Source organism: Magnolia sinica, chromosome 3 (genome assembly GCF_029962835.1).
Source record: "Magnolia sinica isolate HGM2019 chromosome 3, MsV1, whole genome shotgun sequence".
NCBI classification, from domain to species: domain Eukaryota; kingdom Viridiplantae; phylum Streptophyta; class Magnoliopsida; order Magnoliales; family Magnoliaceae; genus Magnolia; species Magnolia sinica.
Window position 1 is genome coordinate 23,723,688 of NC_080575.1, and position 19,689 is coordinate 23,743,376.

General features: G+C 39.0%; 1 protein-coding gene across 2 annotated transcripts in view; it reads right to left on the minus strand.

Moving 5' to 3' along the window:
• Positions 1-3,359: 3,359 nt before the first annotated feature.
• LOC131239708 (phenylalanine--tRNA ligase, chloroplastic/mitochondrial) overlaps positions 3,360-19,689 on the minus strand; it is a 50,690-nt gene continuing 34,360 nt past the window's right edge. For both annotated transcript variants that reach the window (XM_058237544.1, XM_058237543.1), the window contains 3 exons: positions 17,773-17,877; positions 3,683-3,796; positions 3,360-3,603 (listed from right to left, as the gene is read on the minus strand). In XM_058237544.1, coding sequence (XP_058093527.1) covers positions 3,553-3,603; positions 3,683-3,796; positions 17,773-17,877 — 270 coding nt within the window. In that variant the 3' untranslated portion in view covers positions 3,360-3,552. The remainder of the gene's footprint in view (positions 3,604-3,682; positions 3,797-17,772; positions 17,878-19,689) is intronic.

Consider the following 19,689-nt stretch of genomic DNA (forward strand, 5'->3'; position numbering starts at 1 on the left):
TCTGCGCAGAATCTGATTAGATTTAAGACATCAAATACAATAGTATCAACCCTCACACTTTACTAGAGCACCCAATAACTCCCTTCTGCAGCCTTCATCTCTTCCCTTGCCTTGGTCTTGCAAACCATAACTCCCTTCTGCAGCCTTTATCTCCTCCCATGCCTTTGGTCTTGCAAACCACTACTTTCCCTTTGCATGCTTTGTTAATCTTGATTTATTTTGTCTGTATTTTTCTTGTAGAATTAATTTCAACTGGTTGTACATGCCATACCATAGTTTAACATGTCATCCCAAAGCAATATATATCCCCCAATGCATACCCTTGTTGGCCGTGAATGATACAGCTATATCCTCATATCGGCTCAAGATACAATCCTGTACTTTGGTGACTGATGCGTACAGTACGCCAAAGAGTAATTTGCAAACCTTGTCATATATAGGCCTTGAATTAGATTAAGGGTACCAAAATCTAAAAACCCTTAGATTAGGATATTTTATTCTTTTGATAGTGACTTTCTTCCTTTAAATATAGACGATCTCCTAAACCTTTAAAGATCAAAAGGTTAGAATATTTTAATACACACTTGAAGTTTTTTAAAACATTCCTCGTGCACAATGGGCCCAGTACATGAATATTTTGGTCACTAAAAGGAACTCGGATTGGCTCAATCTAACTCGGCTTGAAAGTTAACTCGAGGTGGGCCAAGCCTCTCATGAACGAGTTGAGTTCAAGCAGAGTGGAGCTCAGCTCAACTTGGTTTGAAGCTTGAAGCTCGAAGCTCGAATCCAAGCTCAGCTCGAGTATAATTTCGAAAAATTATATATACACACACACACACACACACACACACACACACACACACACACACACACCATAAATCTAAACCCGCCCATCACTTTCACAAGCTCTATCCCATCCCGCCCCGCCGCACCCTGCGGACTGCCCAAGCTCTCTCTCTCTCTCTCTCTCTCTCTCTCTCTCTCTCTCTCTCTCTCTGGCATTTGGTTTATTTCTTAGCCCATCAGCTGTCAGCCCAACACGACCGATCAACTCAGCTCAACCCATTTTGGGTCTGCCTGACTCAGAAGTCACCCTCTTTCTCTCAACTCATATGGTATACTTCTAATCCATCTATGGTTAATTTCTTTTTCGATTTGTGTAATTATTTGCAAATAGGAAATTTTCAAAATTGAGATTTGGAATTTTGATTGCAATTTATTTGGGATTTTTTATAAATTAATGATTTGGGGTTTGGGGGGAGACTAGGTTGGGTCAAGTGTGAGTCGACTCAACACAACTCACTTGGCTCGACACATGATGTGGGCTGCTCATGCCAAAGGTGGGGCCCACATGATGGACGATACACATCAAAAGTGGGCCTCACATTATGGATGAGCAACATCAAGGTGAGTCCACGTCATGGATTGTCCACATCAAAGGTAGGCCCCTAATGACGATCGACATCAAAAGTGGGCCCCGCATTATGGATGAGCAACATCAAGGTGAGTCCATGTAATGGATTGTCCACATCAAAGGTAGGCTCTTAATGATGAATGTCCCACATCCAAAGCAAGGCCTACATGATGGACGACCCACATTAAAAGTAGGGCCCACACAATGGAGTTCCATATCAATGGTGGGCTCCACATGAGGGGCGGTGGATATGGAAGGAAGCCCCATGTGACGGACAATAACATCAAAGGTGTGCCCCACCTGATGGATGAGCCACATCAATGTGGGCCCACATTATGGATAGTGCACATCAAGGATTGGCCATAATGATGAATGGTTCACATCCAAGGCAGGTCGTGCATGATCAGCAACCACATTGAAGGTGGGACCCACACGATGGATTGTTCACATCAAAGGTGGACTCCACATGATCGGTAGTAGACATTGAAGATGGGCCCTACATGATGGACAATTTATTTTGATAGTGGGCCCCACATGATGGATGACCCACATCAAGGTAAGCGCCACATAATGCACAGTCCACATCAAAGATGGGCTCCACGTGGCAGGCAGTAGATATAAAAGGTGGGCCCCACATGATAGATAACACATCAAGACGGGCCCCATAGGAGGACAGTTCACATTGAAGGTAGCCCCTAATGATGAATGACCCACATCCAAGGTGGGCCCCCGCTTAATGGACAGCCCACTTCAAAGTTGGGCCCTACATGATGGACTCCATAGTAAAGGTGGGCCTGCATAATGAATGGCACACATCCAAGGTGGGCCATGCATGATGAATAGCCCACATTGAAGGTGAGCCTCACAAGGTGAATGGTCCACATTGAAGGTAGGCTCCATACATTGGACAGTTCATATTGAAGACCGGGCTAAGGTGGACCCAATATAATGAACACTCCAGTTCAAAGGATGGGCCCACATGATTGATGGAGGATATTGAGGGTGGACTGAACCAATTCAAGGAATAAGTACTTACGTGATGTTGGAAACCAAACATACTTTGCTACTTTTTAACTGATAAACATATTATTTACCAAATGTACTTATCTACTTAGTACTTTTCTACTTTTCTACCTAACATACTTATCTACCGAGTAAGTAGAAACCAACACAAGTTACCTGAGGCAAAAGTAGCTTAGTAACTACTAATGCAGAACGTCATCCAACATGTTGGTACATCTTCTAATTTACAGAACTTGTACCAAATTATTTTAACTATTTGTTGCTATTCCTAGTTATTGTAATTTATAATTATTAAGCATAGAGTTTTAAGTAATGTGGAGTCTTCCGCTCAAACCCAGCCGAACACCAGAGTCGAGTTTTCCAACTATGATCCAAGGTAATACCTAGTGGTTGATAGATTCATGTCCTACATACATGCAGCCTCTCAAGGAAGCTGAGTCACTGATAAGTGGAAGTGATTAACATTCCAGGTTTTCTGCCCTAAGAACATGTGAATAAACAACCATCTCCTACACAATTCTGTAATCTCCTCTGTCCAGTTCACTTACCTCCATGGAAGACATTGGGAAGTATGCATTGATGGTGTCACACTTGAAAAATCGCCCTCCATAGACAGAGGCCCACATTAGGAGCCAAGAGCTATCCCTCTTGCTCCAATCAATAACACTCTTGCTTCCATTAACGTGTCATCCATCAAACTAGAGATTCCGAGGCCTCTTCAGTAATATATAGATGAATGGAAGCTCGTAATTACCCAAAAACATTTGAAGTGTCCTAAAACTGGTTTGACTAGTTCTACAGATGGGCAGTACTGCCCTATCAATTGGATGGACCAGATTGATCAATGTCTCCGAATTAGGGTTACCACAACAACCATTTACTAATTGACACTTGGTAGAAAACTACATCCAACCTTCATAAATGAGTAAAACTGTGAAGTATTTCCATTCCCATAATCTATCTTTATAAAAATTCAGAGTGAATTTGGAAAGGTCAGTTGGAGAAATGGGACAAACGGCAAAAACTCAGAAAGGAAATTCAATGCTGCTATTATTTTGAATATAATGAATGGTTTTACATAAGTTACATAATTGTGCTTCTAGAACTATATATCTTCATCTTAGAACAACATTCAACTTACTCTGCACCGCTTCTCTAACATCCCACTGCAACCACAAGCACACAGTAGTTATTTCAAATTTGGGAGAAACACTAAAGATTCTAGTTTAGTAGAATTGGTATTACCTGCAACTGGTTAATCTCCTCATCTGTAAGAGAACGCTCCATCGATCGATATGCAATCCTATAACAGTGACTGGTCATTCCTTTCTTGTTGGTGAAATTGTCAATCAACCGCACCTGACAGTTACAGAGAAAACCATAAGAATTCTGGGGAAAAGAACGCTTTGAAGAACATCATAATCAGTTTAATCCCATTGCATCTTCTCTAGTTGAAGACAGAACTTAAGAAAAGGCATATGCTTTGTATTATTTTTTATTATTATATTTAAAAAATAAATAAATATTTAAAAAAAAAAAAAAAAAAGATCAAAGGAGTCAGTATAAAAGGGGTCAAGATGCTTTAGAAACATAATTCTAATCTTTTCAAAATTGTAAGATAATGTCCAAAGACACCAAACTGGAACATCCAAACAGTTGTTATTCAATTTTTGTGACAGTTGCAAATTCTCATGATTCTGGAACAATCCTTTAGAAGTGGAAAACCCATATACAATAAAGAAAAACCTTGATACTCTGGCAGAGTATAATAGTTGCACAGTGCTTGTAGATTGTGCATGTGGCATGTACGCAACTCAATCTAACTGCCTAAATATAGGGATCCACTTTAGATGTGTCATCAACTAACAATTGCACTGAAATCCTGCTATAATTGGCTGATTAGTAGATGTCTAATGGATAGTTAAAATGAAAAACAGTCAATGGTCCAAATTCAACAAATAGACGCCCATTAATCAGAGGCTAGGATCATCCACTTTATCTGATCTTATGGTTATCGCCTATCAAAAGCAAGTCCAAAGATATGGATGGTTCAATTTGAGTTAAATGCATGCCACACCAGCAATTTCTGTCCCTGCATATCAACCATCTCACTCTGCCTGAGTATCAAAAAACTTCTCAATCCAATATACAGAAGCAAGTTAGAAGAAGAGCACGCTGCAAGAAAGTGTAGGAATTGAATCTGATTATGCCACCGGCTCATCCTTAAGCATCACACCTGTTCCTACACAATTTGGGTGTATGCCCCAACTTCTGTTTCTCATGGGCCTGGCACACCTACGTCATTGGTAAGGGTCCACAAATTTAATGGACGATATCTGATGGTTGGCTAGCAATTCTACATATCAATGTACTTGTCAGAATCTTATTATAATGTGTCAGTGGTCATATGTGAAATTATGCGAATGCAAAGGCTAAAGTCAACGGAACTCCACAAACAATCTAAATCGTCTCCGTCTTATACGTAGAACAAGAATAAACATAGAAAAGGCCATGGAGTAATAGAAACAAGATCTATAAGTAAGGTAGTCCCTTCAATCACAATGTGCATGGAGTGTTGGAGTAGAAGTATGCTTGTGTAGCATGGAATGATATTTCATTCCATGAGATTTTAATGAATCCACTAGAAGAGTTCCATCTGTTGGAAGTTGGGATTTCACTCGATTCTGCAGTAGCATTGTGGGCACCACGTCTGGGCATGGTGGGAGGTTTACCATGTAACTTCCAACATTTACTGACAAAATGATTCGTCTATTGCAATTAGGGCTGAAAGTTGGGTGGGTTCAACCCGACCGACGACCAACCCAACATTGGGTTGGGCTCGGGCAGGACGTATTGGGTTCGGTCTCGGGCTTGGGCTATACAAACACCAACCCAATAAAATTTCAGTCGGGCTTGGTTTGAAGTCTCGGGTTGCAAGACCCAACCCAAACCCAATCGATCTCTAAGTTACTTATAAATAAATAAATAAATAAAAACGCTCGATATCTAAGTTACTTATAAATTATAATTGAGTGCATATCGTCTATGTTGAAGGCACGGGAAATTCCAATGCCGCCGCGTCTCATTGGGCCACGTCATTTCCGATGACTCAAGTTAACGAGATACGCCGGATTTCTCTCCCAAATAGATTGCATGCTACACAACACGACTTTTAACGTGGAACTTCTCCGGGCCCCACAATGATTTGTGTTTTAGATCCACACCGTCCATCAATTTTTACAGATCATTCTGGAGCATGACCCCAAAAATGAGGCACATTCAAAGCTCAAGTGGACCACACCACAGAAAGCAGTAAGAATTGATCGAACGAACTACAGTTGAAACTTTCCTAGGGCCAACCATGAGGCTTATTTTCCATCTGACCTATTCATAAAATCACACATACCTAGAGGAAGTTAAAATACAAATATCAGCTTGATCAGAGCCTTCTATAGCCCCAAAAAGTTTTCAACGCTAGCATCAATTCCTACTATTTGCATTGGTTTGGTCCACTTCGGCTTTGGATCTGCATTTTTTTGGACCGGATCCTAGAATGATCAAAAATTTTAGATGGACGGTGTGGATTTAAGAAATACATTATCGCAAGGGCCACATAAATTTCACGCATCAAGAAATTTCGTTGCTTGTTGTGTGATGCAGGGGAGCAGATTAGGTGAGACCCCGGCCTCACCCCAAGACTTTGCAGCCCTTACCATGGTGCCCACCTTGATGTGTGTATTTTGTATCCACTCCGTCCATCCGTTTTTTCAGATCATTTTAGAACATGATCCCAAAAATTACGAAGATCCAATTATCAGGTGGACCATAGTCAAGGAAACAGTGGTGATTGAACACCCTACCATTAAATACTTATTAGGGTGCAAATTAATGTTTATGTAGATTTTATTTGCCATCCAATCTGTTGATAAGTTCACATAAGTCTCGATGAAGGGAAAAAACAAATACTAGCTTGATCCAAAACTTTTGTGGCCCATTAATGGTCAATCACCACTGTTTCCTATGGTATGGTCCACCTGATAAATCGATCTACTTCATTTTTTGCATAATGCCCTAAAATGATCTAGGAAAAAGGATGGATGGGGTGGATATGGAATACACATATCAAGGTTGCCACCATGGTCAAGGCCACACCATCTTGGGTGAGGCCGGGGTCTCACCTAATCAGCTCCCGTGGTGCCCATCTCATTCCAGGTCGAGAGAAGAAAACCGAAAGTGTTGACATGTGGAACTTTTGTGGGCCCTATCATGATGTATGTAATAATGAAAATATTAGTATGTATCCACCCGACCAACCCGACCGAGCCCGCTCAGGGTGAGAATGCCCAACCCGAGGTTGGGTTGGGTTGGGTTAGGATTGAGGTATAGGAACCTTGGGTTGGGCTAGGGTTGAACACCAACCCACCCAACTTTCAGCCCTAGTTGCAATGAGTACAGAATCAATCTCCAGATCCTCTGACTCCCCCACAGCCCCCAAACATATGGCCTCCTAAATCATGATCAGTACGTTTTCCCCATATTTCAGCTCCCTTTCTGATAAGAGCAGATTTTTCATTGGATGAAATAGTCATGTCCATCACCTTTCTATGCCATTCATCTCAAAAAATGAGAGGATAAGCATGGATGAGACTTGGAAGAGGATGATATCCAAGAATTTGAGCACAGACTGGTTCAAACTCAGGATCTTGTACCGCCGACAACTTTAATATTCTTCTAGTTTCAATCAACAGATATAAACCCGACTAATTTCCTCATCCATGGAATTCAACCACCATGACATTACCAGGAGGTTATTGGACTGAAACAGACCACGTTTAGGATCATCCTTCAAGGTTAAACGAATGACCTTCCTATAAGCATCACAACTCAGGGCAGGGTTACTCACTCCCTCCAGAGACCAGGCATTCAAAAAACCATCCTGATGTACCAGATGTAACTTCAGATGTTGATGCAGAAATGCTTATGATCGTATGGAGGGAAAATATAAGCAGCAGGAAATAGCATGGCAGTTGATACAATCAACTTGATCAAAACAAGAAATAGGCAGCAGTGACAGCACAACAATGGCACCACATAAGGATCATCAATCTTCATGCAAAAGTATGCAAAAGTAAAAAATCTAACATCGTGGAGAGCGGAAACTAGGGAGAGCTTTGAACTTATATCGGTCAGTACAAAAGTTGTTTTAGTAGGAAATATCTTATGAAATCCCTTGTACGGTTGATATTTCTAGATCATCATAAAATATCAAAATATGCCCACAAAACCTTGACTTCTGATTATTTCCCATCAATTAAAACACAAACGCACACTACTTTCTCATTGCTAGCAAAGACTTTTAGGTGCAGAATAGAAAATCTTTGTTAACTTTGAAATGAACAGTTACAAACTCACCAGAAGGAATTATTATCATTGGAAAGCTTCTGGTAAGAGCTTTCTCAATAATCCCTTGTCATAAATCAAGATTTCAGTGCCAAGCTAAGGCTTCACTCAGAAACCTTGGAAATTTTGCCAAGAATGGACACTTCGATAATCACCTATGTGCCACATCAGCAAATTCCATGTCATTATGTGGAAGTTTCCTGCAAAAGCACAATGATTTCTCACATTCTGCAGAGATCCCACAGGACGACACTGAATTTGCTCATGTAGCACGTATAAAGGCCCACAGACAGTGTCGCATTCTCCCAAGATATGTTTTATGGGTTTTCCAAAGAAGCCCAAGGAATAAGGATGCTTTTGGAAAGCTCTTCAGGGATCACAGCAGGTGGAAAGCATTTTTGCAAGTTGATATTCTGCTTACTTTGCTAGTTGTTGAAATGAGCAGAATTGTTATTCCAGATGAGAAGGCAAAACATGATAACCCTCTCAACTAGTTCGACCACCTCAGACACTCATCAAGTTAAAAAATTAAAAAAATAAAAGTAACCCCACCATCATATTCAGCACAAGTGCTGATATGGGAACACCCTAAAGCACGTAAATAAATATTGTTTCTTTCTTCTTCTTCTCTTGTTTCGAGTATTTCCTGTATCCTTAAAAAAATATTTAGCATAATGTTCTCTGGAAATGAAATAAAACCGAAGGATTCTATTAATCAACACTGATTAAATATGGAATTTGGATTACAGTGACGCCATAATGAACATAGACTGCAATTCAGAAGACCCAAAGAAAGCTTTTACATTAATTAAATACTTCAAGGCCAACAAGGTCAGATAACTTATGAAAGGTTCACAAGCAAGCAAATACAGCATTCATGCAATTTGGACGACAGCTAAAATTGCCATGTCAAAGCGATTTAAATGTTCAAGATTATCTTTTGCCATGCAATGGATATGAGGTGAATAGAGCATTCCAAATTTTTGAGAAAACCCTGCCCTAATTTATACTGCTATATGTAATTGTAAGGCCAAAGATTTAGTAGAAAAAATACCATCATTCTCCAATGTCCAGATTCTTTTCTCGACATCAATAATTGAATTAGATCAAATCCAAGATCTTCAACACACCAGTCACCAAAAAAAAATAAAAAATCTCTTCTTTCGAAAGATTTTGACAGAACAAAGGGCTCCAATTGACTATGCTCCCCTGGCGCTGGAAGCATTGACTCACCACAACCCCCTAATTGACTGCTAAAACGTGAAGCTTTTTGAATTTTTGGTGCAGCAAGCATCTGCCCAGAAATGTACGCTGCTACCCGAACCAACATGGTTGCTGGCGCAGACTTGTTGTGCCTAGAAGATCACGCACCAAACTTGTTGGCGCAGACTCATTTCCTTTCTTTCTTTTTTTGTTCCTTTCTTCTTCTTCTTCTTCTTTTTTTTTTTTTGTATCTTTCTTCTTTTTTTCTGCTGGTGTCTGGCCCCTAATAAAATTGCATCATCTTTCAAAAAATAAAAATAAAAAAAAGAATTCTCCACATTGTTTAAACCAATCACAAAAGACTCCTAAACTTATTAGTCAATAAGAAATAAGCTCCAGATCTTCAACCAATTATAAAAAGTTCCTTGAGTTTGGACTAACAAAAACAAAGAAGACACATTTTCCAATTAATCTCATTGTTTAAAACACATCCTACTAAGATTTTTTTTTTAAAGTAGGAACGTGTGGGAACTCCTTATTTTTTGTACCATCTTCGAAAGAGGTGTAAAGGCATCCTTAAGTAGAAATTTTCAAGTGGATATGCGCGAGGATGGAAAGTGATGCAGGATAACTAACCACTTGCTCTTAAAGCTCGAACTGATAGAGTATGGCGAATCAATCCCTTTATCTCATAGCCTAGGCCCCACATCCCACGGGTTAGGTCTTCGGCCGAACCCCCCTCGTGGGCCCCACTTCACATGGGTTCCACCTCACACGAGCCACCCGCCTCACAAGAGTGAGGCTCGCCTCACACAAGCCACCCACCTCACACGGGCCACCCACCCCGAGTGTGCCCCTGCATCCCACAGGCCACCCCACTTGAGCCCGGTGTGAAAATGGCCCTACATTAGAATAAGAGACACTTTTTTTTTTTTTTGGAATCACATATCTTGCCTGGTAGCTTCTAATGGTTGTCCAATAAGTCGGTCATAACTCACTTAATATGATATCAGAATTACACTTTTTCTTGGGATCGTTGGAAGAATCGATAAGCTTTCAAACAAGGCCAATTTCACGTAGTTTCTACACCCTTGATACTCCAAAAGTAGGCTGCAAGTTGTTGCATATGATCTAGACATAAATGGGTTATGAGGTATATTGATCTAATATGAGATCCATTAGGGATGAAATTGATCTCATGGTGGAAGAGGTTGTGGACCACCTTGTAATTATCTCCTCTATACAATTAGATTATTACAGTGGTCCAGAAACTCGAAACAATCTGGACCATTGAATTTGTTCATAAGATGGTTGGTACGTTCCTCCGAGGGTTTTTTTTTTTTTTTTTTTATAAATGTGTATCCTCCAATGAAGTGCCAATTATCTCAGCCTTTGGTTCGATATGGACAATCTAGTTAGTGGTCCTTCTAGGTCCAATGATGTGACCCTCAAGGAATGCATCGAAAACACGAGCCTTTAAATTGTCCAATCATAGTCCAAGTTGAAATCAACGGCAAATTAAAATTTGACAAGATGATGATTAATTTGATAATTAAAAAATTTTAAAAATAAAAATTTAAAATTTTAAAATTTTAAATAAATAAATAAATAAACACTCTTATTAGAGTAGCTCTTATTGAATTAGAGTAGAGATGCCAAACGAGCCCTTAGACTTTGGTTCGATATGGACGATCTAGATAGTGGTCCTTCTAGGTCAATGATGATGGCCCTCAAGGAATGCATAAAAAACACAAGCCTTTGAATTGTCCAATCATAGTCCATGTTGAAATCAACAGCAAATGAAATTTTGACCAAGATGATTAATTTGATATAATAATAAAAAAAAGCACTTTATTCTAGTATGTATTGCTTCTATCTCCTAACATTAGTTGCTTTTATCCCCTTTAGTCATGAGTTGTTTCTTCATATCATGGCATGGATATGTAGAGGAATGCTCACTTGCGCACCTTCTTACGTGAGCACCCGTGCGCACCTTTGCACACATGTCATGGGCACAGAATCTGAACAATCCACGTGATGCGGCACCCCTTGAAACTTTATGGGCCCAATTTTCAGCCTGATCCAAAACTCTAGTGGGCCATAGCAAAGAGAAATGCAAATCAAGAGAGAAATTGTTTCCTTTTGCCATGGCCCACTAGAGTTTTGGATCGGGCTGAAAGTTGGGCTTGTGAGGTTTGAAGGGGTGCCACATCACGTTAACCATTCAGATTTTGTGCCCATGACATGTGTGCAAAAGTGTGCAGGGGTGCTCATTTAAGAAGGTGTGTAGGTGAGCATTCCTCTAGATATCATAAGCATATCAGTTTCAGTTGGTAAACTGCCTTGTGTATGCAATCTTTATTTGGTTTTTTATCAATTGTGTGACAACTTGGAGGTTTGATAATCTTGATTGGTGAGCAAGGTGTTCCATATCCATTATGATACACCTGTAAAAGCCGATACGTATAGGTAACGGCCATGACCGTCACACGATACGGGGGTGAAACAGGGCAGTTGATTTTTTTGGACCGCATCAGCTGTTATGGTCATCGTAAAGGTCATTACAGGGCATAACGATGACCACTTTTTTCTATTTAACTCTATTTTTCACCTCATTTTTTCACTTTTCTCATCCCAAAAACTCTCCTAGATCATTTTACAACAGATTTCAACCATTCTTATTATGGTTTTTTAGATTAAAACCGTATATTAAAGTGATTTTGAGTGAATAAAAGCTTTGAGGCCCCATGGATTACCCAATGCACGTGGTTGGTGGGTGATTGCGTGCATCTGTAGGGAATAGTCTTGCCTTAAAGGGGAGAGGACACCCTGTTGTCATAAAAAATAATTAATAAAAAAAAAAAAAACCTCCTGAGGCCTTTTTTTTCCAAAAAAAAATTAATATTTATGCCTTTTTCTGATTTCTAGTACTAATGCTTGATTGTGATGTGTAAACATTAGAGGCATATAATCATGTTTATAAATTCACTAGACAACCTGATACAATACTCTCACCAAAGAGTGGATCGTTACACTATGATAAACATGTTCAAAATAAAAAATAAATACATATTTCGAATATTTACATTATTCTGAATTTTCTAGATATATTTTTAGAATTTTTCAAATAAAAAAATTTAACCGTTACAAGGGTCATAACGGTCGTTACGCGCACGTATCAACCGTTACGGCCGATACCCATATCAATAATGGTGGTGACCGTTACGGCCACCGTTACCAATACGGAATACCTTGTTGGTAAGTATACATATCTACTCCTAGAAATTCCACTATCTTTCAATCTTGTTGTATCAAGATCTCTTCCAGCATGCTCAAATGAAATGTTTAGCATGGAGGCAAGAAAATGAATTTCATAGGGAAAAAAAAAAAAAAAAGCTAAACCTCCCTGGTACGGGGCCTTGAGTGGAGCTCAAGCAATGAGGTTACCTTAGTCCCCCACCACAATCATAAGACGCATAGAACTTTGGCGAACATTCTCAAAGTTTCTCTCAGCTTTCCACTTGAGTAGCCTTGTCCCAAGAAATAGAAAAGGCCATATAAATGTCTCCCTTGTTTCCCCGTAGAAAACCAATCGTGCCATGGGACCCGGGTTTGGCATGGGACAAATCATCAAAGTTGGACAAATCATTAAAGTTTAACTTCCAATACCCTACAAGAGGACAAGACCAATTCCTCAACAAATAAAACAAAGACAGACCGTGGAATTTGGGATGAGTGAGACACCACTTGAATTTTTTTATTTTTTATTCTGACTTAAAAACCACCGCATCTTTAAAGATATAATTATCTCTGATGCAAGACAATTAACCACTTGCTCTACAAGCTCGAACTGATAGAGCATGGCGAATCAATCCCTTTATCTCATAGCCCAGGCCCCACATCCTAAGGGTTAGGACCAGTGTTCGAGTTGTCGGTATCGCTACAAGTTTCGTTGGATGGAGATAAAGATATAATATTGTTATCACCGATAACTGGAAATGCGGGGAAAACATGGGAAAACGGTGGAATTTTTCAATGAAATTTCAAGATATGCCTAAATACACATATTTGCATATTTAGGAATCAAAAAATTATAAAAAGAATGCATACATAATAAGTTTCCATTTAATTATGGCCTAAAAGCATGTGTTGTTGTAAGAAATCAGTCCAATAGTAGTACAACAATCACTCAAATCTTATTAAACCAATCAACAAACATAATGTATTCATACATTTTACAGACATGCATAAATAAGCATATAATTTATAAACAAAATACATATGCATGATGATCCATCCATCCATCCCATCCATCCCATCATCCATCCAACCATCCATCCAACAATCCAACCATCTCATCCAATCATCCAAACATCCATCCAACCATCCCATCTAATAATCCAAACATTCATCTATCCATCTAACCTATCCATCCAACCATCCCATCCATCCATCCATCCCATCAAATCATCCGAACATCCATCTCATCCAATCATCCAAACATTGATCCACCCATCCCTATCCATCCATCCATCCAATAATCCAACCATCCCATCCATGCCATCAAATCATCTAAACATCCATACATCCATCCCATCTATCCATCCAATCATCCAAACATCCATCCATCCATCACATCAAATCATCAAACATCCACCCATCCATTCCATCTATCCATCCAACCATTTAATCATCCCATCCAATCGTCCGTCCATCCATCTTATCCAATCATCCAAACATCCATACACCCATCCAATCTATCCATCCAAACATCCATCCATTCCATCTATCCATCCAACCAACCCATCCATCTATCCATCCAAACATCCATCCCATCCCATTCCATTCCATCCATGCATCCAACCATCTAACCATTGGGAGTGGATTAAGTGTGGCCTCGACCTCACCTATGATGATGGCCCCCACCTTAATTTATATATTCTATATCCATATGTTTTAGAAGATCCTTTTAGGGCATGAACCCAAAATGAAGTGGATCCAATTCTCAAGTGGACCTTATCACAGGAAATAATGGTGACTGATCGTAAATGGGCCACAAAAGTTTTGGATCAAATTGATATTTCCTTTTTTCCTTCATCCATGTTTATGTGATCTTAGCAACAGCTTGGATGGCAAATAAACGTTATGGAAACATTAAGGTAGGCCCTAGGAAGTTTTTAATGGTATGGCATTCAATCATCGTTGTTGTATGGTCCACCTAAGAATCTTCTTTATTTTTGGGCTCATGCCCTAGGCCTAGGCGCACCTAATCCGCTACCCTAACCATCCCATCCGATTTATTTTTTTAGTTTTTTATTTGTAATTTTTATCTGTAAAGTGGTGATGAACCAGTTTTATTACATGGTGTGGAACTCACACTATAAAAGTAACTTAGAAGTTACCTAAATTATTAGTTTTATTTCGATTCAAAACAGTGGTGACCCATGCTTTTAAATGGTGGAAAACTCACATTTTAGATAAACTTAAAAAGTAAAATTAAATGGTGATCCATTAGTATGAACTTATCAATAGGTTGGATGGTCAATAAACATTACAGTGGACCCTAGGAAATTTTTATTGGTGGTCGTTCAATGACCACTATTTCTTTTGATGTGGTCCACTTGAGATTTGTATCTCCTTCATTTTTGGGGCAATTCCCTAAAATAATATGTAAAAACAGACGGATAGGCAATGCATACATTGAAGTGGGCCCTACGGAATCCCACCCTCGCAGTAGGTTCTGGGCTGTGAGGAGGGAGCCGATGGGATTAGGTGCGGCCATGGAATGCTGCAACACTTACTGTGGGGCCCACCTTGATGTATTTACTGTATATCCACGCCATCTATCCATTTTTACAATTCATTTTAGGATGTGAGTCAAACTGAATAGATTCAAATATTAGGTAGACCATCACATAAGAAAGAGTGGTGATCGACTGTTAAAACCTTTTCATGGGTCACAAAAGTTTTGGATCAACCTGATATTTGTGCTTTTCCCTTCATCTAGATTTATGTGACCTTCTCAATAGGTTGGATGACATATAAACATTAGAAAAACATTACAATGGGCCCTAGGAAGTTTTTAATGGTGGAGGTTTAACAAACACCTTTTCTTAGAATATGGTCCACCTGAGAGTTAGATCTACGTGGGCTTGTATCCTAGAATGACCTAGAAAAACGTATGGATGGCATGGATTTATTAGGAATACATCAAGGTGGGCCCCACAGTAAGGGTTGCACCATCTTCACTAAAGCCAAAGTCGCACGGAATCAACTCCCTTAAAATTTTAAGAGTTAAGAGCGAGAGAGCTTTCGTTTTTACAAAAGTCTCTCATCTTCTCCGGAAAACTTGCAATGATGATGAGATTTCGATCTTTTTCCATAAAAAATCCGAAAATCTCTCCAGAAATTTATCCTTTTCTTTTTCAAATACAAACCCAAATCCCCGTAAACCTTAACGAAATCAGGTTCTCTTTCAAATATTCTCTTCGAAGAAGAAAAAAAAAAAGGGTTTTTTTTAGGGTTTTCATATCTCGAAAAATTCGGACCAATCAACAGCGATTGGCCCACTAAATCCAACCGAAAGACACTTTTGCAGGTAGATCTTGAGAAGGAAAAAAAAAAAAGGTAAGAGATTTTTCTATATATATTTCAATTTTTTTCCAATAATAGGGAGAATGATCATTATTTTTTCGATAAAATTGAAACTATCGTTGATATTTCGTCGACATTAAGAAGAGAAACAAAAATTTGGGGTTTCGGTATCGCTGGTTTAGCAACACCGATAATATCGGCGATATTATCGATTTCTCGTCGACAATGAAAACACTGGTTAGGACCTCGGCCAAACCCCCTCGTGGGCCCTACTTCACATGGGTTCCGCTTCACACGGGCCACCCACCCCGAGTGTGCCCCTGCATCTCACAGGCCACCCCACTCGAGCCTGGTGCGAAAATGCCTCTGCATTAATCTCTCTTTCCCAAATTTTACAACAAAGACAACATAGAAGTACTTGCCACAAAACTCCCTCTTCTTCAAAGGACTGCTACCCCAATTCTTGAAAACCTACACCAAGACCATAGCTTCCAAGTCAAGGTTTGTTGATCTAAAAGTCCAGGGAGAGAAGTCGGGGGACTCATATGGTCACATCTCAGGCACCATGCACAATGGGTTGTTAGGCTTACCCACAATTACTGAGCAACTGGACCGTGTTGACTGTTGGCAACATTGCCTAAAGCCGACACAGTACTGCTACAGTGATAAACCCAGTTTATGCCTAGGTATGTGCTGCATATTGAAGTTCAGGCAAGTATGGAAATGGGGCAAGTTATTAGCCATGTAGTGTTTACGTACAAATGGGAAATTGTTCTGCCGCTTGCTCGGCTGCTACTCAAGGCATCCCACTGAGAACCAGGCCAATGAACCTAGCATGAAAGTGACATAGTTGCACTCAAAGTTTAAAGAGCCAACTGCAATTAAATGACTCCGATAGTTGCCTGTACTGCACTCAACTCATATCAACCCAACATAACTCATACTCTGAAACTAGACTGTGCAAGTCCAACTCTGAAACTAGACTGTGCAAGTCCAACTCTGAAACCACACCAAGATGAAATGATACTGCCCAACAAGTTGGGGAAAATCATACTGGTTCCAGGCTCTAGCTGCCACACTCCGAAACAATATTTCAAACCATTGTTTGAACCTTAATTGTAGGAATCTTCTACTTAAGGTCCTTGTCACCCTTTCCAGTTTTGCTCATGCTTCCACGTCTGTTAGCTCCAAGCACCAACCAACGCTACCATGATTCAATTACGACCATCACTAATTTAATCACTTTTCTACTATTTGTAGCTTTTTGTAATTTCTAAATCAAGATATTCTAAGTTTCTAAAGAGCAATAATTTAGTTAGCATTAATTTTATTAAAAAATACTTTTTAACTTTGTTAATACCTTTTTTTTATTATAGACGTTTCCTAGTTACCTCAGTTCCTATTTAGGAAACCGCCACTTCAATGCTCTCGCATGCCTGCACCTGACTCCATTCCATCTTTTATTACCTGTTCAACATCACTCGACAGTCTAGACATACTCTTCAACAAAATTGGAGTGGATGAAATGAAACATTGCCACGTCATGGAAACTCGTGGACTTTTCCTTGTCATTTTCCATAGTCCTTTAAGGCTTCTCTCACAGAAGTTTATTTGATTGACCCTTTGTCAAGCTTTCTACTATTGATGTTCCATCTATGACTTACATGATAACAGCGGATTACATGGTTTTGGCTGTACCTTTTTTATTTAACCGAAACAGAAAAGGGTAAGTTGCCATCTAGATTAACATTCTCTTGTTGTAGGTCATAAAGTTCCCTGTTTGTTCCAGCTAATATGTATTTAGCAACTCTGATTGGTTCTACCTCTACATCTCCAAAATAGCTTGGCTCAGAGCTTTGGGCTGGATTCCCTTTTATCATGGGCTCACTATGCCTCCGTTATATGATGAAAACAAAAAAAAAAACATTCCTTGTTAGTTGTTACCTTTCATTTTATATAAAATTTACACTGCCAATCCATCTAGTAAATGCTTTGAATGGAATATATATATATATATATATATATATATATATATATATATATATATATATATATATATATATATATAGCAGTATCTAGGAAGTGGACAATTTGAAGCACCAGAAGAAAATTAGAAGATATGGCATCTAAAGATATACCTCCTCAACAAGATCTCCAGCAATTCCTCTCACAATTTCGCATAAATTGTTCTCCGTGAATGAATCGCTGATCCAAAAACTAATGTCTTTATAACAAGGAGGAAACTGCAAAAACAAACAACTCCACTCCTTAGTGCATAAATTAAAACAACAGCACCCAGCACCTATCTATTTGAACATAGCCATGCAAACATAATTTGAAACTTAAACTGGCAGAAAACATTAAACACAAGTTTTATTCAAAAGACTCTTTCTTTTCTTTCTTTTTTTCTTTTTCTTTTTTTCCTTTTTTTTTTTTTTTCTTTTTGAGACTTTACTCAAAAGATTTTGTACTTGATGAACTTAAATATTGAGAGCTTCTTAAGCACCAATAGTGCTTCTAGGCAACACATGTCCCATAAATGCTAATGCATATGATAATGGCTTCAGAGATTATGATGTCCGATAAAATCGTAATATTCAATTTCACTTCTCAAAAAGTTTGCGGTCTGCCGCAATTTCACTTCTCAGAAAGTTTGTGGTCTGCTGCAACCCATTTAAAAGTAAAGGCTTTCGTATGGGTAGCCTGCTTGGGCAAAATCATAACTGTTGATAATCTCAAAAGGCATGGTCAATGTTCGAAGTATCAGTATCACTACAAGTTTCGCTAGCCAAGGATACGGAAACAATATCGATATCGCCGATAATATTGCCAATAACCGGAAATGTGGGGAAATGTCAAGGAAACATGGGGAAAACAGTTGAATCTTTCTTTCAAACTTCAAGAAATGCTAAAATACACATATTTGCATATTTAGGAATAAAAAATTTGCAAAAAGAATACATAATAAGTTTCCATTTAATAGGGGCCTAAAAGCATGTTTTATCATAAGAAATCAGTCCAACCATCCCATCCAACCTTTCATCCAAACATTCATCAATATTTCAGAATATAGACAACACACAAATTTTGCCAAGAAATCATAAGGAACTAGAAATGAAGCAAAAGATTGTGGTCTCGATATCACCCATATTGCAATAACAATAATATAGTGATACTATCAATATTATTGTCAACAATTTGAACATTGCATACAACCATACACCCATAAAAAATTTGAATGGAATTTTTTTTAATAAACAGATTTTTGGCAATATCGATACATTGGCAATATTATCGAAATATTGTTGATACACTGGCAATATACAAGCGACACCTGGAATTTACACAATCGAAAATATTGGCGATACATTGGCGATACAAGCAACACCTCTAGTTTACACAGTTGAAAATACTGGCGATACATTGGTGATATTGACACATTGGCGATAGTTAAGCGATACATCGTTGATACCATGAATTTCTGATACTATCAATGTTATCGGTTTCACTACCAGTGTTATGGTATTGCAGAGCTGGAGATATAGATAATATCGAGGATATTTCGATAATGTCGGGGATGGTCCGAACAACGGGCATGGTATGGTTATGCCAAATCGTTGTGTGACGTGTTGTAGGAATGGAGAGTTGGTGGTGCATCTACTCCTTACCATGCCCAATCGCCTAGGAAGTTTTTTTTTTTTAAGTTTACAATTTATTAATAGAGGGCCGAAAAGGCCAAAGAATTACAAAGACTACCAAGAAATACAAGAGAGATCACAAAAAAAGTATCAACAAAAGCCGATAAGATCGAAGCCCACTGTACAACATTCAACTTGGCCCGCCTAAAGATCTCTAATGCTTCCCTACTTAGATTGCAGAAGCATCAATTGTTCTTCTCCTCCCATAAGGCCCACAAGTCGGCCAATAAAGCCATTCTCCATAATAGCCTTCCTCTCTTACCAACCCCACCCCATGCCATGACCAGAAAAGCCTTCCAATGGAGAGAGGCAACACCCAAGCCATCCCAAAATTGCCAAAAAATCTTTCCACCACTT